Here is a 22,483-nt window from a genome sequence, read left to right as displayed (position 1 = left end):
GGTCGTTGCGGCGCGGGGGCGGGCGGAGGGCGGCGCCGCTGCAGTGCGGGGACCCGCTCTCGCCCGCCGTCCCCGCGTCTCCGCGTCCCCGCGCTGCCGCCTCGGGCTTTGGGCGCCGCGCATCCAGGTACGCCGGGCTGGGCTCGGGTCTGCGTTGGGATCCCCGGCCTGCGCGGGTGAGGGGCTGAGCTCCGCTGGCCAGGACGCCCGGGAAATGTGGGCCTTTGGGGAGCCCCCGCCCCCTTGGCTGTCGTGAAGGGGCGCGCAGGCCAGGGGCTCAGCGTCCAGAGGCGCCAGGGCCTGGGGAAGGGGTGCAGGCGCCGGAGCCCTGGAGCCTGGGGAGGGGGCGCAGAGGCGGGGGTGGGTGGTGGGTGGGCACCGAGACCAGGGGAACGGGGCGCAGGGACTGGGGACACAGAGGCTTGGGGGAGAGGGCGCAGAGACTGGGGGGCGCAGAGGCCGGGGGGGGGGGAGGGGGCGCGGAGGCTGGGGGGAGGGGGCGCAGGGACTTGGCGCGCGGGTCCTGGGGGCGGGGGCGCGGGGACCCAGGGCTGTCCTGGCGGCGGAGAAGCGGAGAACCGGGCCGGGGTCCGCGGCAGGGCGGCTGCGCGGCCCCCAGTTCCGGGGCCGTCATTGTGACTTAGCCTGAGCAGCGCTGAGAATGCGGGGCTGGGAACGCGGGCCGAGAACCGGGTCCTACCATTGTTTTCCACGTTCCATGCTCCCAGAAGGGCCCTCAGCTAGGCTGCAACTGTTTTCCTGGTTTTCTTTCTGTTCCTGCAAAGCAGGCTACCTCTACTCTGTGAAAGCACCTCTCCATCTCCCTGGTTCACACAATTGTCCCTGAAAAGGGAGGAGGGATGGTGGCAAGTGAGACCACATAAGTGGTGGGCTGGCCACTCGGGAGAGGGGGCGGGGGAGGGGGGGCGGGGGGGGGACACTCTCCACCTTCAGATCTCTCAGAGAGGAGGGCTGTGCTCAGCAGTGCACAGATCTGTCTAATCCTCCTCCATGCCCACAAAGATCTGTGAGGTAAGGCTCTGTGGCTGTTAGGTTCCCAGCTCATCCAGCCCCTCTGAACGAGAGGTTTGTGGCCATAGACCATGTCACCAGGTCACATCTGTCATGGACGTGACAACAACAACACACCCCAGGACCCTGTGGGATGCATTTGTGTGACGCAGGCACGGGGGTGCCACCTCAGGCTTCCCTCTTGTCTTCCCCTTATTTGCATTTTCCCTTCCAGGCAGCCGCGGGGTCACCATGGCGTCCCAGTCCTCTTACCAGGTAGAGGAGGATGAGAGTCTGAAGGAGTGTGAGCTCTATGTTCAGAAGCATGGCGTCCAGCAGGTCCTCAAAGACTGCATCGTGCACCTGTGCATCTCCAAGCCCGACAGGCCCATGACATTCCTGCGGGAGCATTTCGAAAAGCTAGAAAAGGTCAGTGATGACTGCCACCTGCTTTCCCTTTGGCAGGTGTGCTGGTGCAGGCAGCCGCTCATACCCATTCACCGCGTGGCACTGGCTGTCCCAGGGAGTGTGGGGGGAGCAGCCCTCCAAGGGGGGCTGACCTTGCCTGACCCGTTCTAGGGCTCCATTGTGCCCCCACAGACCCCTCTTTCCTCTGCAGTGCTTTAGGATCTCCCTGGTGCAGAGCCTTGGGAAGAGCTGACTGAAGAGAGCTTATGGGGCCCACTGACTGTTTTCAAGTCTGGGGACAGAGATGGGGACTGGTTGCAGTTATAGAGCTTGGGGATGAAAGAACATGGCTGCGATAGGGCGCGTGATGTGGGGCATTTGAGGCCAGACTACATGGTTATCTGCGTCTCTGGGAGGAGCAGGCACAGACAGAGGAGATTACCCCTTGGATTCGTGCAGTCTTTTGAGGGGACCCCCCCACTCATTCCTCCATGAATAATGCCCCTCACCCCTTCCTGGTTCATAGGTGGGAGGACAGGCTCAGAGTGGGAGGGGTCCCTTGTGGTGGGTTCCGCCCTCCCTCCCTCTGGCTCCCCACTCTGAACACTCTGTGGACAGTACACCTTGCTCACAACTCCACTGTTCCCATCCTGGCCTCGTGGGGGTGAATGGTACCCCAGTCAGGCTCAGATCTGAGTTCCTCTGAGTCCAGCAGTTTCACGTTTGACAGGGGCCTGCTGTGGACACATAGTTCCAACCTGGAGGGATGAATTTCTTTCTTTTAAAACAATCCATTAAAACATTTTCAAGTAGTACATGCCTTTTAAAGAAAGTTTGGAAAGTTCATAAATAGAAAGAAGGGGTCACCATCATACATGGTCCCCTCCGGCCAGGACCGTGCATTTTTCATTTGCTCTGTGTTCTTCACAGACTCACTCAAGTGGGTGCATGGTGCTGCATTGAGAAGACATGTTGATGTTTTCTCAATGTTTCCCTCACGAGTGGATAATTGAGTTAATTGTTTAATATTAAAAATAATGCCAGGGCAGCCCCGGTGGCGCAGCGGTTTAGCGCCGCCTGCAGCCTAGGGCGTGATCTGGAGACCCTGGATCAAGTCCCACGTCAGGCTCTCTGCATGGAGTCTGCTTCTCCCTCTGCCTGTGTCTCTGCCTCTCTCTCTCTCTCTCTCTGCATCTCTATGAATAAATAAATAAAATCTTTAAAAAAAATAATGCCACACTAACACATTTATGTGTAGACTTTTTTCTACTGTGTGTGGCATTGTTTTTAGAAACAAGATAACTGGCACTCCCAATGGTATTATTGGGTGGAAGCGATCTCATTGGCATCCTTGTACATTCCTACCCATAGAGTCTGGTTGTTGGTCTGCCTACCCTAGCCAGCTTTCGCTGTTTAAATTTGAAAAGCTGTTTTTTCAGGGGATAGATGAAAATGGTCATGTGGCCTTCATCCATTTTCCTCTGGTGACATTTGAGGGCACGGTTGAGGAGAGACCCCCAGGCTGACGCATAGGGTGTATGTCCTCACACCCTGCCTGTTGGGAGAGTCAGGCCAGAGACCATGCATCTTCCCTGTCTCAAACCCTAACTCTGTCAGGGCTAGAGTCACTTCCTATGGTTTGCTCACAAGGGACATCCGCCAGGTGACACATCTCAGGGCAAGGGTGGGAGTGGGGGTGTCCCTGATGGGCAGGACTGGAGCTGAAGGACCTACTGGGACGGCTGATGTAGCAGAGTGAGACCAGAGTAGAGGTTCTCAACTGTGGACATATCCCACCTGTGGGACCTGTGGCTAGAGTCGGTTGGTTGAGTATCTGGGGGTAATGGAGAAGGAGCAACATGGCCAGTGCAGGCCAATAATTTTGGTGGGGTGTTCAGGGCTTGCTGGTGGAGTGGCTGTCGGGGTGAGGAAAAAGGCAGGAAGTGTGACCCCTGGGGCTTGGTCTGGACCCCTGAGTGAATGGGGCCGTTGGAGCAGACGGGCAGGGAGGGAGAGCAATGACGTGTGTGTCATGTGTGTTGTCTGTGAGTTTGGAGCTGAGGGGGAGGCTGGGGCCAGGGCTGGGGTCTGGGAGGGCTCACTTGTCGTACTTGCCTGAAGGCTGGGGTCCGGAAGAGATAGGGTGACCGGTCACAGCAGGGGGATGAGATGGAGTACTTTCCGACCATTGAAAAGGAGGGACCTACATGGTGTCCTAGTGTTCTAAATCATGGTCACCATGGCTACCACATCTGCGTGCAGGAGCTGCTGAGATGAGGCAGCTCGGACCAGGCTGCACCTTGGCAGTTCTGGAGGCTGCAAGCCCGTGCTCAGCCTGTTTCAGGCCCTTCCCCCAGTGGCTGGTGGTTTGCTGTCAGCCTTTGGTGTTCCTTGGCTCGGAGGATCTTGGTGCTGACCTCTGCCTTCACCCTCCCGTGGCCTCCTCCCTTCCCATGAGGATGGGTCACGTTATGTGAAGACCTCATTGTAACTTAGTTACATCTGCAAAGACCCTGTGGCCAGGAAATTTGTAGTCTGAGGAGGTCCTGGGGTTAGGAACCCAAATCAGGGGCAGGTAGGGCAGCTTCATGTAGCCCTACTCGTGACGGCAATCCATTGGTAAGTGGGATAGCAGGTTACGAGACTTGGCGTGGGGAACAGCTCCATTCTGGAGAGAGGCAGCTGCACACGAGCACTCTGAAACGGGTGGCAGGTGCTGATAGATGCAGCTGATGTGTACAGGCTTTGGGGGATGATTTTGCAATTCTCTGACATCGTGTGCATGCTTCTGTATGTGGGTGCGTTTTACTAGGGAGATTATTCCTAGTAAGAAACAGATCTGAGCCCCCCAGAATCGAACATCCCTAAGAGTGTCCTGAAAGTCCATGGGTGTCTTCTCTCCTGTGACGCTGACTTGCCCAGTGAGCTGCTGTGGAGTGCTTGTAACACAGGAGCAGGAAGGCTCTTTGGCTCAGGGTTGTGACGGAGCCCGGGGTCTTGGGCCCAGGCGCCTGCAGCCCAGGGAAGGGGCAGAGTCCCAGGCAGCATCCCCCCTACCCCTGGCCCCAAGGCCAGCCTGAGTAGACAGGAAGCCTGGGGAGGGAGACTTTTCTCAATGTGTGGGACAAGCAGGAAGCGTGTTTGTGGGGCCCTAATGAAGCCAGGGAGTATGTCTGTGCTGGGCCAGCACAGATCAAGGTGTTCCCTTGGCTGGCCAAGCGCAGCAGCTGACCCTCAGGCCTCGGAGAATGACTTCATTGCAGGCTTTTTGAGAGGATCATGGTTCCCAGGTGTAGACTTGAGGGGGAAAAATAGTCCTGATCCACCAGCAGAGCAAGGTCACCGGTCCCTGTAGGGATACACTTTAGATGCTGTTAGGAAACTGCCTTCCGTAGAACACACCCATCACCCTTTCCCCATATACCTGATGTTTTCATTCATTTGGGGAATATAAATAATAGTGAAAGGGAATATAAGGGAAGGGAGAAGAAATGTGTGGGAAATATCAGAAAGGGAGACAGAACATAAAGACTCCTAACTCTGGGAAACGAACTAGGGGTGGTGGAAGGGGAGGAGGGCGGGGGGTGGGGGTGACTGGGTGACGGGCACTGAGGGGGACACTTGACGGGATGAGCACTGGGTGTTATTCTGTATGTTGGCAAATTGAACACCAATAAAAAATAAATTTATTATAAAAAAAAAAACCTGATGTAGGAAAGACATTAGGGTTGGAAGCCGAAAGCCAGGAAAGGATTCTTGAGACGTCTTTGGTGCAAGAAGGTGGTTTTATTCAAGCATGGGGATGAGACCTGAGAGCAGGAAGAGCTGCAGTAGGGGCGTGATCCTTTATAGTCTTTCATATTGAGAGGGGGTGAGGGAGAATGTGAGACTCTAAGGAATTTGGAAGCAAGGTTTCCAGGACCATGAGGGAGCTGGCTACTGTTGGGAAAGGTCATTTATTACTGTCTCATAAAACCCTAGTCGTGAGACCCTTCAGATGTACATCAGTCAGTCATGTGCTTGGGGGATGATCGCCAACACGTATCTTGGGGTGAATTGGAGATAAAGGAAATTTATTTTTTTAAAGATTTTATTTATTTATTCATGAGAGAGAGAGAGGCAGAGACACAGGCAGAGGGAGAAGCAGGCTCCATGCAGGGAGCCCGATGTGGGACTTGATTCCAAGTCTCCAGGATCACACCCTGGGCTGAAGGCGGCTCTAAACTGCTGAGCCACCTGGGCTGCCCAAGATAAAGGAAATTTCTAAAGGAATTTTTATATGTGAAAGTAGGCTTACAAGGTCCTGGGGGTCGGGCTAGGACTGCCTGTTGCCCTCAGCAGAGCGTAAGCATCTGGGCAGCTGGGCCCCTAGAGGAGGGTCACTGCTGTTTCAAGGGTATGTCCATGCGCTACAGGTGGTAAGGACATTTCATGATTTCTCTTTCTGCCTTTGCTTCCAGCATCACACCCATCCTGTGTTTCAATGAGGACCTCCTTGCTTCACGGCACATACACATGTGTGGATGTGGGTGGTTGTGGCATACGTACATTTTAATTTGTTTTTATTATTATTTTTTAAAGGTTTTACTTATTTATTCATGAGAGATGGCGAGAGAGAAGTGGAGACATAGGCAGAGGGAGAAGCAGGCTCCATGCAGGGAGCCCCAATAGGGGGCTCGATCCCAGACTGAGCCAAAGGCAGACACTCAACCACTGAGCCACCCAGGTGCCCCCAAGTGTGCATTTTTAGTTTGACTTTTCTTCTTAGCATCGTTTTTATTGTATAAAATCTATACAGCATAAAATTTACCATTTTGGCTATTTTAAAGTGTCTATTTCGGTGGCATCCCGTTCACCCCCATCTTTTGTCTTCTGTAATAGCATTTTTACAGTGTCTGTGGCCATAAAACCATGTGGATTCATAGTTTTTACTTTATTTGCATTGTTTTGTGTTTGACGATTTTCAATTTTTTGTTTGTTTGTTTTCTTCACAAGACACCTTTATGCCAAAGAAATGATTTGAAGGAGGAAGAGTATGCAGGCAATCAGGGTCTGTGCTCTGGTGTCAGAGTGTGGCTTGTTTTTGTGGCTCCAGAGCTTTTTTGCCAGTTTACTCCCAAAGGATCAAATGAGTATATGGTTTCCCTAACGTGCATGAGTGGTGCTATTTTCCCAAATCTTCACCAACATCGTTTTCTTTCATGGTTGTCCTTGTGTTGACTTGTGGTTATCGACACCTCTCCCTGAGCTGGGTGTTTCTTCCTTCCTGGTGGCCTGGTACCTTCCTTGGACACTGGCTCCATGGAGGTCACATAAGACCTCTTGGTCTTCAGTAAAAACTAAAGTTACATTGTGTTTCACTTCTGGAACGAGTAGACCCATCCAAGAAGGGAGAACTGGGGCCAGCTTTCCTGTGAGGCTTTGGTGGAAGGATGCTGCATCCCACTCGGATAACCATTCCTGAGGGCTATGGGTGGATGCTGGGCCGCGGGATGAGTCTGGTCACTCTGTTTTGAAGTTCAGCATGTGTTTCCTGGTGGCCAGTGCTGTGGACACTGTTCTGGCAGCAGACGAGGCCCATATTGGATGGACTGCTTTATTGAAACCCTGGGGGTCTTGGAGGGGTGAAGCTGGATGGAATTACACCACCTGCTCCCCAGCAATTAGAGGAACTGGGCCTTTGGGGCTCCCAGGGGACTGCTAAGCTGCCCAGGCCTACTGTTCAGAGTTCAGTCCCTGGATGGAGGGTCACTGGTGTCTGTGCCCAGGGATGAAAGCAACCATGAGAGTACACATAACATAAGTTGTGGCCCTGCCTTGGGTGGTGGACAGGACAGCTTCACAGAGGAGGAGGGCTCCACTGGGTTTGCATGCTGGCTGGCAGGTAGGAGTATGAGCCCATCGTGCGGGCGTGGGGCCGTCAGATGGCTGGGGCCACAGAGATCAGTTGGAGCATGTGGGGTCATGGAAGGGGAGACGGGGAAGCAGAGCCCCTCCTGGAGGTGGCAGGGCAAATGGCACCTGGTATTCCTGGCTGGAGTCCTGGTGGCTGTGGGAGCCACAGAGGATTCGATGCATCAGTGATGCAGGCCCAGTCCCTCTAGCTGAGGTTGGAGGACTGGCCAATTATTCTGCACAGTGGGTGACACAAGGGGGAGGTTGTATGTGTGAGGGGCAGCAGGAATTCTGGGAAATCTCTATACCTTCCTATTTATGTTTGCTCGGAAGCTAAAACTGCTTTTAAAAAATAAAGTCTTGGAACACCTGAGGGGCTTCTTCAGTGAAGCGTCTGCCTTTGGCTCAGGTCATGATCCCGGGGTCCTGGAACTGAGTCCCGTGTTGGGCTCCCTGCTCTGCAGGGAGTCTGCTTCTCCCTCTGTCCCTCCCCGTGCTTGTGCTGTGTATGTGCTCTCTCTCTCTCTCTCTGTCAAATAAATAAATAAAATCTTAAAAAAAAAAAAGTCCCTGGGGTACCTGGCTGGCCCTGTTGGAATAGCATGCAACTCTTGATCTCAGGTTGTGAGTTCAAGCCCCACTTGGGTGGAGAGATGACTTTTAAAAAAGAGAAAAGTTAAAAAGCTTTAAAAAATAAAGTCCCTAAATTAAAAATAAAGGAAAGAAAGTGGGTGCCCCCAGTCTTGGCTCTAATGATTTTTCCTGAGTCTGTGGAGATGTCTGCTCATGGAAGTAGCAGCAGGGAGCAGGCTAGGCGGGACCAGAGACATTCAGAAAGTGAACTAAGTGGATTTGGGGCCAGTCAGAGGGAATCCCTGTGGGAATCCCCATGTGGGTAAGAGGTGGGGGGAGGCCGAGGCTGGTGGGACAGTGGTTGCAAGCATAATGGGTAGCTCAGACCTGGGGGTGGGCAGTGGTCCCCCAGGCTCAAAGGGGCTTCTGGAGAGCAGCAAGGTTTACAGAGACCAGTGGAAGAGTGTACAGTGACGAACCCCAGGAAGGCCAGGTCTGGCCTCGAGGAGGGGGCTCCAGAGAAGCAGATGTGGGTAGGTTGCTAGAAGGATGGAGAGTGGTCCACCATTCAAAATCCAAATCCAGCAGGCTGGGAGTCCTGGTAAGAATCTGACACATACATATGGTAATCAATCCAAGGGTGTGAAGCACCCCACCACACCTCCCTCCCAGAGCCCTCGTCCTTGTCCAGTGGTTCTCAGGAGCATTTTATGAATTTTGGCAGTGTGGGCGTGGCTTCTGGGCTGGGCTGCACCTGGGTGTGCAGCTGCAACTGGCCTTTCCCTACTGACATGGGACCATTCAAGAGGACGCTAAAGGCGGCCTGGAGAGACCCTTGCCCCTTACCTGTTAAAGTTCTCCTCTGACTGTAAATACCTGAGAACTTGTGCTATGTGATGTGCCACAGCGTGAGTTCTGCATCTCCAGTTGTGTACCTGCCACCCTCCCCCAGGCTCACATTTGTCCTGTCCTTGCTGGCCAGACCACAGCCCTGGCAACGATGGAAGGGTCTGAGCTCTGCCTTTTCCAGAATGTGCCATCAGTGGGGTCCTACAGTGTGTAGGCATTTGAGTCTGACCTCTGTCACTTCACTGAGTGCATCTGAGACTTGTCATAGTTTTGTGAACCTCACAAGTTTTGTTTTGCAGAACCGCGCTCCAGGGAGTGCACAGATGGCAGTCTTTTGCCCAATTGAGAGACATCTGGATCATTTCCAGTTTTCAGCAGTGACCATGCTGAGCAGTAGGCATTTGTTTTACAGATTTCCTTATGAATGTGGATTTTTATTTAACTTGAGAAAATGTTTGAGTCATATGGTAAGTGCATGTTTGGCTTTATAAGAAACTGCCAAACTGCACTGTGTTGCACTCCCAGCAACTATGGTTCTTGGCCCTTGTCAGCACTTGATACTGTCAGTTTTCAAACATTTTAGCCATTCTAAAGGGTCTGTGGTGGCCCTTCAGCTGGCTTTCTTTCCCATTTCTTAATGACTGATGACGCTCAACATCTTTTCACGCACTTACTTGCCGTCAGCCTGTCCCTTCAGTGAAGCACCTACTCATATCTCCTACCTGTGTTTCTTATGTACTCTTGGGCTCAGAAATTCTCTATATGTTCACCTCTTCCCCTTATATATGGTGTCAGGTCCCTGCTTTGCACATACCTTCTCCTGGTCCATCTGAGGCCTATCTTGTTGTTTGCTCACCGGTATCTTTCACAGAGCCAGAGTTTCTGCTTTTGAAGTCAAGTTTATCAGTGTCTATATTTCATAAGGAATTGTGCTTTTGTGTTTAAATTTGTATATAAGAGCTCTGCACTGGACATGAGGCCTGTACGTGTCTGGGGGTGCCTCACCGTCTTCATGGGAAATATTGACATCAGGTCCTGCGAGTCTTCCTGTGTTCTTTCTCAAAATTGTCTTGTCTACTCCAGTTCCTTTCTGGGTGTATTTTAGAGTGATCTCACTGACATAGACCAAAAAAATCCTCTTGGGATGTTGAATGGCCTTACACTGATACATCAATCAGTTTGAGAATAGAGAACCTTGAATCTTCCGGTTTGTGAACGCAGAGCAACTCTTCATTAACCCAGTGTCTGATTTCTCCTGCTGTGAAGGAAAGGTGCTTATTTTCAGGGGCTCCTGGGTGGCTCAGTTGGTGAAGCATCTGTCTTTGGCTCAGGTTGTGGTTTCAAGGGTCTCAGGGTCCTGGGATAGAGCCCTGCATCGGGCTCTACTGTCAGCGGGGAGTCTGCTTCTCTCTTCCTCTGCCCCTCTTCATGCATGCTCACTTGCTGTCTCTCAAATAAATAAAATCTTTAAAAAACCCAGAAAGACTTATTTCCAGTATACAGATTCTTTAGGTGTTTTGGTAGATTTGCTATTTCATTTTTTATTGTATTTTAAGTGGGGCTCCTTATAAGTGGTACTCCTTGTGGCTTTACTTTTGGTTTTAAAGATTTTTGTATTTGAGAGACAGAGCATGTGTGGGAGTGGGGGGGGGCAGAGGGAGAATCTCACACAAGCAGACTGCATGCTGAACATGGGGCTCCACACAGGACTCCATCCCGTGCCCTAGAGATCCTGACCCTGGGATCACTATCTGAGCCCAAATCAAGAGTCAGTCACTTAACCACCTGCGTCGCCCAGGCACCCCGATAGGCTTTACTTTTTCAGAGTGGTTTTAGGTTCACAGGAAAATTGAGCAGGAAGTACGGAGTTCCCACATCCACATCCCCTCCCTGGACACGGTTGCCCTGTTAGTAACCCTGCAGCAGCTGATGCTGGCCACACCTGGTGAGAGACACCATTGTCAGAGTCGTTCCTCGTGCCCTGCAATTCTGTGGGGTTTTTTTTTTAAAGATTTTATTTATTTATTCATGAGAGACACATACACACACAGAGGCAGAGACACAGGCAGAGGGAGAAGCAGGCTCCATACAGGGAGCCCGACGTGGGACTCGATTCTGGGTCCTCCAGGTTCAGGCCCTGGGCTGAAGGTGGCGCTAAACCGCTGAGCCACCTGGGCTGCCCAATTCTGTGGGTTTTGACAAAAACATACCCTCACATGTCTGTCGTTCAGGCATCATGTCAATCTGTGCTGCTGCTCTAAAAATCCCTTGTGTTCCATGTACCCCTCTGGCTCTCCCTTTCAACCCCTGAGCTTTCCTCGTCCCCAGTGGTGCCCTTTTCAGAATGTTCCATGGTTGGAATCCCACAGTATGGAGACTTCGCAGATAGGCTTCTGTCACTTAGGAACATGTGTGTCCTCCTGTTAGGATCCGCACCACCCACTCACCACACTGGCTTCTCCTTCTGGCTGCCTCGAACGCTCTTGCTCTCCCACCCGCAGTCCTCCACTCTTGTCCCTCAGCGTGGGGCTGGCCCAGACCGTGCTGAGAGGCTCCTGCTCTCTGGGCCCTGGTCCTCCACTCTTGTCTCCCAGCGTGAGGCTGGCTTGGCCCGCACTGTGCCTAGGGACACTCTGGGAATGCTCGCTTCCCTTAGGACATCTCTGGCTCCTCTTCAGGCAGAGATGACCACACACTTCCAGAATAGGGGTTTCTTAATTTTCTTACATTTGTTTTTATTTCCAGAATTATTTTATAACTAACACCAATAAGACAAAATAACATTTACAAAGAAATTCACTGCCAGGAGAACTCTAGATGAACTGGTCTTCACCTTTCTTCATACATGTTTGTGTATATCACACTTCTCATGTGCTTGTGAGTTAAATGTGAACTCAGTTTTGCCTGCCGAGCATCACATGAAGCATCACATGGCCACGTGGAAGATGAATCTGCAGACTGGGGATGGGAGGTCAGCCGTTCCTCCTGTGTCCAGGCTTTCTTGGGGACAGCGCAGCCATGTGGACCCATGCAGACCCAGTCTTTGTGAGAAGAACCGCAAGCCCAAGGCCGCAGAAGGGCCGCTGCTCATGCATCTGGTGGAACCTAACACAGTGCAGCTGGGCAGAGCAAATGAAAAAAGGTTTAAAACTTTCAGAAATTGCCCAACAATAAAAAGAATGGTTGATTCTCCAGAACTTGGGGGAAATTAAGAAAGTACAGAAAAGGATAAAGAAACAGATGTATTGTTGTCAGGTCTGTTGAGGGCGTCTTGCAGCTCCTAACATTTCCTCGGAGGTGTGTTTTCCTGAGCTGCTTTAGCTCTTCCTCCCATGCACATCATAGAGCCTATAACCTAGGTTATAGGCTCTATGACGATAGCTGCCTCTTTCAGAGAAGTTTGAGGTTTCCAGATGGATGGAGCAGGACCTACAGAGCTCTGCCTGCCCGTTGCCCCCCACCTGCCCCTGGACCTCCGTCCTGCCTTCTAATGCACCTGCAGCAGATGAACAGCGCCACACACTGGCTGTTTCAACGGAAGTCCACTGCTGGCCGTCTGCAGGTTCTCTGGGTTTGGACACTTGTGTAATGACACGTGTCTGGTTATGATATTATACAAAAGAGTTTCACTGCCTGAAAAATCCACCATGTGCCACCCCATCACCCCTCCCCCAATCCCTAGCACCCACCCACCCATATGTCCCCATCCCCATGGTTCTGTCTTTTCTGGAATGTCCTATGACTGGAACCTCACTGTGCAGAGCCAGCGCAGACAGCCTCCTGTCACATAGGAACACGTGTATCAAGTTCCTCCTTGTCTTCCGTGGCTTCAGAGCTCACCTGTTTTTAGCACTTGAGTAACAGTCCACTGTCTGGACTGACCACAGTGTGGACACCCAGCACCTACTCATGGGCATCCTGGTCGCTTCCCAGTTTGGGCAGCTGTGGATAAAGCTGCCGTAAACATCCGTGTGCATGTTTTATGTGGACCCGAGTTTTCATCTCCTGGGGGCCCATTTGGGGAGCGCATCTGCTGGATCTCACGGCAGGAGCATGGCTGGTTCTGTAAGAAGCCACAAGCCTCTTCCGAGGTGGCCGTGCCATTCTGTGTTCCCAGCAACCACGGGAGAGGGTCCCCACTGCTCTGTCTCCCACCAGCATCTGGCGGTGCCTGTGTTCTGGCCTGTGGCCCTTCTAATGCAGGTGCGGTGGCCTCCTCGCTGTTTTCCTCCGCATTTCCCTGAGGCCACATGATGTGGAGCATCTTCCCATGTGCATGTTTGCTGTGTGCACATGTCTGTTCAGGTCTTTTGCCTGTTTTTCTGGTTGGGTTGTCTGTTTCCCTGTTGAGTTTAAGAGATTTTTTTGTACATTTTGGACACAAGTCCTTTATTGGATTTGGGTTTTGTGAATATTTTCTCCTAGTTTGTGGCTTGTGTTTCATGCTCTAACTATATGAGATTCGACTCTGGCTTTTGTTTTTTTTAAACCAAACTTTATATGATCATTTATGTGACCACTAAATGTTATTGAAAAAATGATTCCATGGTGCAGGGTATTCTGTTATACAGATGTTTCTAAATAGACTTAAGCAATTTCTTGTTGCTAGTTGGATTAAAAATATTTTTAAACAGCGCAAAGAACATTCTAGTACCGATATCTCTTTGATACCTCTCTTTGCTTCCCTAGGATATATTTTAAGAAATAGAATTAGGCATCTCAGACATAACACTGATCCGTGATGCTGGCTATTTTCCAGAAAGGGTTTATTTATTCACACATTTATCCCATAGATACTTATTGAATGCTTGCCACGTGTGGTTCCAGGGACTGGGTCGTGATGACAAGCACATTGAGAAGCAGGGTGTTCCCAGTGTGTGCCCTGCTGGGTGTGTCCATGTCCCTATGCCCAGCTGCACGAGGCGGCGGGACCATGGCTCTCCAGGCCCTGGTCTGCTCCGTGTTCATTCTGGGTCTTGTCAGGGTGTGATCAGGCCATGTAGCAGGGAGATGCAGGAAACGTGTAAATCAGGACTTCACAATCAAGTACATGTGGGACAGGTTATTTAAAAGGATCCCCAGATGAGTTTAAATATTTTTCTAACTCAAAAACTGTATTCTTTGACTATAATCTGATAAAGTTACTTTATTATCATTAATAAAGAGATAACCAGAAAAAAAAGAGGAAGCCAGCCTCCTCATATGTTTGGAAACCAATAATGAGCTTCTGCATAATTTATTGAAGAGGACTGTTATAGTAAAACATTATGAAATCTCTAGAACTGAGTGACAAAGCATCTCGTATCAAAACTTATGATTGCAGCAGAATCGGTCCTTAGAGGGAAAATTATCACTTTGCTAGAAAGACCAGAAATTCCTGAGTGTCTGTCTCCCGACGGCGCTAGAGCTCATCATCACAGCTCAGGAAGCCACAGGAATCGACTGCCCCACAGCTCGGAGCCCAGGAGCTGAGGTAAGGGCTTCAGTGAGACATGTCTTTTTGCGGGCTCTGCTGTGGCCTCCGTCCTGGCTTTCAGGTCACTGCCAGCTCTACACTCATGCACACATCACCTAGCCTCTGCCTCTGTCTTCAGGGTGAGAGCTGCCCTGCGGCTGTGTGTCCAGGAAGACCTCATTTAACCTGTGTCTGCAAAGGCCCCATTTCCAAATAGATCTGCCCCCTGAACTTTGGAGGGAGCCCATTGAACCGCTGTGTGTAGCCTGAGAAGTCAGAAACCAGTGACAGAGCCAAACAAAGTAAATGCATGCAGAGAATAATAAAGATTGGGCAGAAGTTAATGAAACAAGAGGAAGAGATGGTAGCAGATGATAAGAGCAGAGGTGACTCTGAAGATGAATAACGTAGGCATCTGGGAAGGCGGCCATGTGAAGAAGAGTTGGTGCAAACTGGAATCTTTTCTGAGCAAGGCACCTGGGGAGGTGGAGGCTAAGCTCTCCTCCAGAAAGCCCTCTCTGACTACCCCCCTGCCACACCCCACGCTGTGCTTGCACAGCCCTGTACCTTGTCTTTTGCGGTTCATGCTGTTATCATGCTCTGTCTTCACCTGTCTTTCCTGTTAGATCGAAATCTTCATGACAAAACTTTGCCTTTTCTACGTAACACTCTCTGTATGAAGCCTGGTATATAGAGGTGCTCAATAAATGATTGAAACTGCACGTTTCTCTCCTCACCCAGCCACTGAAGGTTGAGCATCCCTGGGCATGTCTCTTGTCCTCTCGTGGCCTCCTTTTCCATGCTTCATTGGCAGGGATGACTGGCCCTGGGCCCGACTTCTGCTCTGAGAGGCTGCAGCCCCAAGAGGGGGTTGCCCTGGGGACTGGCACCATCAACCCCTGCCCTGAACATCATGGATCTCCAAATACCACAGCACCCACTTGGTTGGAGGACACAGGTTATTGAGGGCCAGCCTCCCCTTGGGGGAGGCCCAGAAACACTGACTGTGTGCAGCCACAGGAAGTCCAGGCAACAGCCTCTCCTCCTCTGGGGTGTTCCGGGCCTGGTGAGGGGTCAGGCTGGCATGGCTAACTGCCCAAGAGCCCTCCTACAGGGCGAGATGGGGAGTGGGACGTGGAGGGGGGTTTCCACCTATCCTGGGTCTCAGGCATGTGGGTGTCTCTCAGGAGCAGAAACTCAGGTCCAGAAACTCTCCCTCCACTGCACCCCTCCCTGGCTGAGAATCTTCCCTCTCAGGCCGCAAGCCTGCATTTCACCCCTCATGCCGGAAAAACATGGTCAGAAGAAGACTATGACCGTCATTCACAGTCCAGGGAGTACTTGGACCCAGGGGCAGGACGAGGACAGTCCCTGGAGCTGTGTTTGGCATTCCTGGGGCAGATTCTGGCTGCGGAGATTTCTGGAAGTGCTGTTCCCACACTGTTGTTGTGAAGACTCTTCTGACCCCGTGCCCTTGACCATCCTGCTGCCCCAGACAGCTCATCAGCGTGAGAACAGGAGACAGGAAGGGGGCTCCGGAAAATTAGAGGTTTTCCTGGAATCTAGAGGGAATCGTTTCCCCGTTTCCGCCCGATGCCTCCCCCAAGTGGCCTTGTGTTTTGAAGCCCTGGGATCCGGCCCTGTTAGGTCCTTTGGTGCCAAGTGTGGAACATGGTCCCTGGCGGGATAGTGATGCCCATGGTCCCAGGAAAGCATGGCCCCCAGTGCGCTTCCCTCAGGAGGGTGGCTTCTGGCCAGTCTCGTGTGCACCAGTTTTTGTGCGGGGCTGCCGCCAGATGGCTCTCCAAGCAACCCAGCTGTGACATGGCCCCAGCTATGGCCCCAGCTGTGACATGGCTACCTTGCAGACCTTGGTTCTTCCGGTTCTTCTGCTCTGTCCCCTCACTGGAGCGTCCTAGAACCCCATCCTTCCCACTGGAAACCCTCTCACCACACCCGAGCCTCCCAAGGGGGCCACGGAGATGGCACCCCCAACACCTGGGCTCCAAAGGGTGTGCCGCTGGCCTGCTGGCCACTGAGCCCTGTGGTCATGACAGCCTCTGTAACTCAGGGGCATGGGGTTCAAACCCGCTCCCGACTCAGGTCATTCATCTTTCTCGCCAGCGTCTGTGGCACTGTGTCTTATGAGTGTGTTAGTGGGCTCTGACGGCACATCGCATGGCTGCAGCGTGGTATGAACTCTAAGACTTGTGAATAGAGGAGGAGGGAGGTGATGGGAAGGCTTCTTGCTGGAGGTGGCCTTGAAGCGTGGGTGGGAGTTCACCGAGGATGGCTCTAGGGGTGGGCGGTAAGGTGGGGAAAGCCATGTCCCTCTTTTGGCTCTCCCCATGGTGTGCTGTCTGGCACTAGGTTGCCATCATGGCCTCTGGGTGGTGTCTATGTGGGACCCCTTGGGGGGGCTGAGCATCCACATGGGAGTTGTGTGTCTGCCTAGCCCAAAGCCTAGGTTCTGTGAGAGCCATACCCCTATCCGTGCATCCCATTGTTTTCTCAAAGCCAGTGTGTCCAAATCCCAGCGCACATCAATCACGTGAAAAACAATCCAAACATGGGGAAATGGCAAGGATGTGGGGTGGCTGGAATGCTCGGCAGGCGCTGCTGGTGGGACACGGTTCGGCAGTTCCGGAGCAGTTAGCTGTGGGCTCCAGTGTGACCCAGCAATGCCACTCATGGTTGTAGTCCTGAGAACAGGAGATGGGTGCTGGAGCTCTCACCTGCATGCCTGGCACACACAGCAGCCCTGGGGTGGGGGGCATCCAGTGTCTGCTAGCTGGTGGGCAGCCCAGCCACATGGAGGAATGGGGTGCTGATACCCACCACCATGCAGCTGACCTGGACAGCGCTATGCACAGGCCACAAGGCAGACACCAGTGGCCACGTGGCCTATGATTCTGCTCATGTAAAGGTGTCCCAAATGGGCGAACCACAGAGACAGAGTAGGTGGTGGGTGCAGGGCTGAGAGGGACAGGGTCTTCCTCTGGGGGTGAAAATGTCTTAGAATAGATATGAGTGGTGGTTGTGTGACTTTGCAGATGTACCATGGAATTGTTAACCGTATGTTGCTGGCTTTACTTTTGCTAAAATGACTGCCCTTGTTGCTTGGACCAGTTTCTCGTGGCTTCAGTTTTGCAGAGAGGGCAGGCATGGCACTCCTGGCAGGTAGAGGTCCTGCCCACACCTCTGATCTCCATGGCACCTGCCATCTGGGCGGCCCTGGCATCTGCTGGTCCCCCTCCTAGGTAGCCAGGGAGGCTCCACATTGCTGGACACAGACTGCACTGCCATGTGGGCTTTACCTTCCTACCACCCGCAAGTCTCGGGTTTGAGATAAGCTGACATGTACAGCTGGTATTGTTCTTATTTTTAATAATTTCTAAAAGTGAAGGCCCAGAGTCTGTCCCTCAGGATACAGCTGGCGTTTATAGTTAGGATTTGAGGCTTACACGGGAACAATCATTGACACGTGGGATGATTTACTTACACGTGGGTCTCTCAGCAGCAGGTTCCTACCATCCTGTAAAATCCAAAATGTGTTTCCCATGGGCCAACGTAGGAATCTCTCTCCCACTGACTCCCGACGGGCAGGAACATGACAGGTGATTCTTGGTGCCAGGAGGTGCTGCTGCCATTCTCAGAGATTATGAGAGGGCCATTGTCATGGCAACAGGCACAGGGAGGTGTTTCCGTGGCCTGGGCTTCGGGAGCCCCAGGGTGGTTCTCTGGAGACTTGCCTCCCACCATCCAGGGTGCTTGGCAAGACTGCATATGGGTGGGAGAGCTGGTGGTGAGATGGCCCAGTTGGTAATGCCCTGCGTGCGCCTCATCCGACTTTCCTGGATAGGGTGGTGGTGGCAGGAGATAGGGCCGCTGGGCAGCATCGGGGGAGCGATGGCTTCCCTGCCTATCCTGCTGGCAAAGCAGAGACTCACATTGCCTGCTCTGCGGCCAGGAATGTCTGCTGTGATGGTGCCCGCCTCTGCCTCGCTCAGTTTTGTCCCAGGTTTCTTGTCATTTCACGGCTGAACCCTATTGGATGCCCTAAGTGAGGTCTGTCAGGGATGGGGAGGTGGGTCCTGTGGGTGCTGTGCTGTACTCCACCGTGGGCATCACGTCTCTGTGCACGGGGCCATCATGTCTGGGATTTGTCATTTATTTAGGCCTTTTGAGTGGTATTTGTAATGGTGACACAGATTGTTCCTCCAGATTGACTTGCGTGGCACTAGCACAGAGGTACCAGGTGGGGAGAGTTGTGGAGATTTTCTCTGCCGGCTCTTCCACCTGTAGTCTTGCCTCACCCCCTTGCTGGTTACAGAGCCCAGATGGTATACAAATAGGAAAACAAAGGAAATGTTTGCATGTCTGCATTCTGGGTTACTCTGGTTTTCAAAGTTACAATTATTTCTTTAACTTGAAAAGAAGGTATTCATTCATTTAATAAGTATCTGTGGTGCATGGACCATGGGTAGGTCGCTGCTGGAGATGTAGCAGTGAGAGAAGTTATATTTTGGGAGGGAAGCAGTCCTTAACTGGACAGATCAGCACACTGTGTAGGTTCTGGGCGGGCCAGGACCACAGGCAGCTGAGGAGGCGCGAGGGGAGGAGCCTTTGGGGGTGGGGGTGGGGGGTGCACCCTGAGATGTGGGGAAGCACTTTCTGGGTTGGGAGGAGCAGGTGCACTCAGGAGCCTGTGCGGTGTGAGAAGCCAGTGCTGGGAGGGCACGATGCAGGCAGGCTGTGCCCTCGGCACCCACGAGGGGACGCTTGCCATGTCCAAGGCTGGAAGCCGTTGGGTGCTCTGCACGTGTCTGACGATTTACATGGCCGACACCATGCCTGCGCTATTTTTAGTTCCTGAGTTGTTTCCCTTCTGAAATTCTAAATTTTAAAGGACACATTAACTTCTTGATTTATAATTTCACTCACCATAAGCTGTGTCGTCTGCTTCCCCACTTTGTAAGAGGAAGACGTGCCCACCTGCTAGCTTCCCCTCCCAAATTTTGCTACCCATTTCTCATCTGAACTTTTCTTTCCTTTTTTAAAAAAAGTATGTAATTATTTGAGAGAGTGCATGTGCGAGTGGGGGGAGGGACAAGAGGTGGGGGAGGCAAGCAGACTCCCCACTGAGCGAGGGGCCCAATGGGGGGCTAGACCATGTACGCTGAGACCATGACCTGAGCCGAAATCAAGAGCCAGACACTCAACTGGTGGAGCCACTCATCGGAACTATTCATTTTGTGTTCTTTGTATCAATGCCATCTAGATTTTAAAAAAAATTTTGTCTATGGGTCTATTCTAAAAACCGAAAACTAATACATTTGAAAAATGCCTTTGTTAGCCCCACAAGTGTGAATGGCAGGCGATCTGGGCATGCAGCTGTTGAAAGTCTGTCTGTCCAGGAGCGCAGGCCCAGCTCTGCAGATGTCAATATCAGGGCCCTGCAGAGCCCACCCTGCCACGCTGGTGGCTGCTCCTTGGTGTCAACAGGCTTTGGGATGCCTTTGTCCCTGGACACTTGGAAATATCTTTTTTCCCCCTTTTGAGATATTTCCATGATTTGTGTTCCTATTGTCACGTGTTCCCTTTGTCACATATGTCGTGTTACCTTTATTTTTTTAAAGATTTTATTATTTATTAATGAGAGACACACAGAGAGAGAGGCAGAGACACAGGCAGAGGGAGAAGCAGGCTCCAAGCAGGGAACCCGACATGGGACTCGATCCCAGGTCCCCAGGATCACGCCCTGGACTGAAGGTGGTGCTAAACCGCTGAGCCACCCGGGCTGCCCTGTAGTGTTACCTTTAAAAAGTAATTCATAATTCGTATGTAGAAGTTGTATTTTCATCAAGTACAAACCACATGAATTTAACTTGAGCGGCCTCCTTTCTAAGGGAGACTTCCATGTCCTGGACTCCTTGCTCATGTTTTGTGAATGGAGTATGCGTCCAAGTCTCTCCAGGGCCGTGTTCTCTCCCAGGGGTTCTCTGTTTTACCTGTTCTCTACATTCCTCCAGTTTGTGTAGAAGGGTTAGTCCCTAAGAAATAGGGAGAATCAGAGGAGTTTCAGCATTGACTGCTGTTTGATCACATGAAGGATGATAATGGATATTGTGGTTGTTTTTAAAGATCATATTTTAGGAGATACATACTAGAGTATTTATTTATTTTTAAAAGATTTTATTTATTTATTCATGAGAGACACACAGAGAGAGGCAGAGACACAGGCAGAGGGAGAAGCAGGCTCCCTGTGGGGAGCCTGATGTGGGACTTGATCCCAGGACCCCAGGATCACTACCTAAGCAGAAGGTAGCACTCAACCACTGAGCCACCCAGGTGTTCCTATACTGGAGTATTTTTTTTTTCTTTTTTTAAAGATTTATTTATTTATTTATTTATTTATTTATTTATTTATTTATTTATTTATGAGAGAGAGAGAGAGAGAGAGAGAGAGAGGCAGAGACACAGGAGGAGGGAGAAGCAGGCTCCATGCCGGGAGCCCGACATGGGACTCCATCCCGGGACTCCACGATCACGTCCTGAACCAAGGCAGGTGCCAAACTGCTGAGTCACCCAGGGATCCCCTATACTGGAGTATTTAAATGAAATTACATACTATCCGAGATTTGCTTCAACCTCCTCTGTGTGTGTGTGTATTGTGTTCATATATGTATTATGTATGTGTAGTGTATGTAGTGTGTGTGCATATACATTGTGTGTATGTGTCTCTGTATGTGTATGTGTTGTGTATGTGCTATTATATGTGTGCATATTGTATATATTATATATGGGGATGTATGTATTTTATCTGTGTTATATGTGTATTGTGTATGTATATGCATTACATGTGTGTACTATGTAGATGTACATATGTATATGTGTGTATATATGCACATGTGTGTATGGTATATGCATATGTGTTATATACATGTGTGCAGGTGTTTGTTGGGTATATGTTACATATGCACGCATACATGTGTGTATTGTGGATGCATTACATAAGTATTTTATATATATGCATGTTGTGTATGTGTATATATATGGGCATGTACAGTATACACGCTTGTGTTATATACATGTGTTAGGTATGTGTGCATACATGCATATATTATACATGTATTATATAAGCGTGTTTTATATATGTATGTGTGTTATAGATGTATATATATTATATGTATGTGTGTGTGTAAAGTGGGTGGAGGGGGGATGAAATCGTTGTGCCCTATTTTGATAGTTGTGGAATATGCGTGATGGGCCTTCTGGCAATTTGCTATATCTTTCTTCTACTTCTGTATAGAAGTTTGCAGGTTTCCACATTAGAGGGTTGGAAGGGGCTGTGGTAGCAAGCCCACCTGTGTGCACCCTCCTGGGTAGGTGCCAGGCCCCAGTGTCTGGCTCCAGGATGACTCAGTGGTCCCCCTTGGATCCGGAGGCCACCGCACACTCTTGGTGTGGCTTGCTCTGCCTGAGTGACTTGCTGTCCGTTTTCCAGAGACTCATGGACCCTCTTGAGGCTTTGGCCCCATTGTCTTCATCGTGTGGATTTACATCCACTTGGGTTTTTATTTTACCATTATTTAGTGGAGGGAGGAGACAAATGCATGCCATCCATCTGCCATCTTTTGTTTTGGAAGTTCCGTAAAGATGTTTTTAAACAGCTGCATGAAATTGCATTAAACAATGGAGGCACAGAGAGGTGAAGTTATTTACTCAGGGTTACACAGTGCACTCAGCAAGGAGCATTCCCAGTGTGGTGTCCTCCCCACTGGGCACATGTGTCTCTCAGATGCTCCAAACTGCTGGTGCTCTGCTGGTTTATCTTTTTTTCTCTCTCTTTCCCCTCTTCCCCGTCTTACCTGCTCTCCCCAGAGGGGCAGGATTGCACTTGCCAGGGAGCCTGCGCTTCTGCATCTCCTTCTCTGAGTTGAGGCTGCAGGTGATGCACCTGTGAGCCTCCAGGCGCAGGGGGAATCCCTCGTGTGGAGCCTGGCTTGGAGGCCGTGGGAGACCCACAGGGCTGCTAACGGCCTTAAATTCACCAAAAGAAGCCTTGTGTGTAACTGTAGAGGAGGTAGTGGTGCAGCTGAGTGGCCATGGACATGGTTTTAGACCAAGGCAGCAGCCAGTTTGGAGCATGTTCTGTAGGCCACACTGCTGGCCTGTTCCTGCTTGGGGTGCAAGGGCCACTTTACATGCCACAGAACTGACACAGGTCACATGGAAGTTTTGGTTAGCTTTGTCTTCTTTGATTGTTTTTAAATGGAAGAAATGTATTTT

At 51.2% G+C, this 22,483-nt stretch overlaps 1 protein-coding gene across 6 annotated transcripts in view; it reads left to right on the top strand.

Annotated features, from left to right (window-relative positions):
* The window catches only part of PRKAR1B (protein kinase cAMP-dependent type I regulatory subunit beta), a 112,933-nt gene that overhangs the window by 290 nt on the left and 90,160 nt on the right, over positions 1-22,483 (top strand). For 2 of the 6 annotated variants that reach the window (XM_077907472.1, XM_077907469.1), the window contains exon 2: positions 1,247-1,440. In XM_077907472.1, coding sequence (XP_077763598.1) covers positions 1,264-1,440 — 177 coding nt within the window. In that variant the 5' untranslated portion in view covers positions 1,247-1,263. Of the gene's footprint in view, positions 1-2; positions 128-152; positions 177-845; positions 871-930; positions 1,033-1,246; positions 1,441-22,483 lie in introns of those variants that run through there. The other 4 variants (XM_077907468.1, XM_077907471.1, XM_077907467.1 and 1 more) reach the window with 4 other exon arrangements.

The sequence above is a fragment of the Canis aureus genome, chromosome 8 (genome assembly GCF_053574225.1).
Source record: "Canis aureus isolate CA01 chromosome 8, VMU_Caureus_v.1.0, whole genome shotgun sequence".
NCBI lineage: Eukaryota > Metazoa > Chordata > Mammalia > Carnivora > Canidae > Canis > Canis aureus.
The sequence above is the reverse complement of the archived record's forward strand: the minus strand, read 5'-3'. Positions and strand labels throughout refer to the sequence as shown.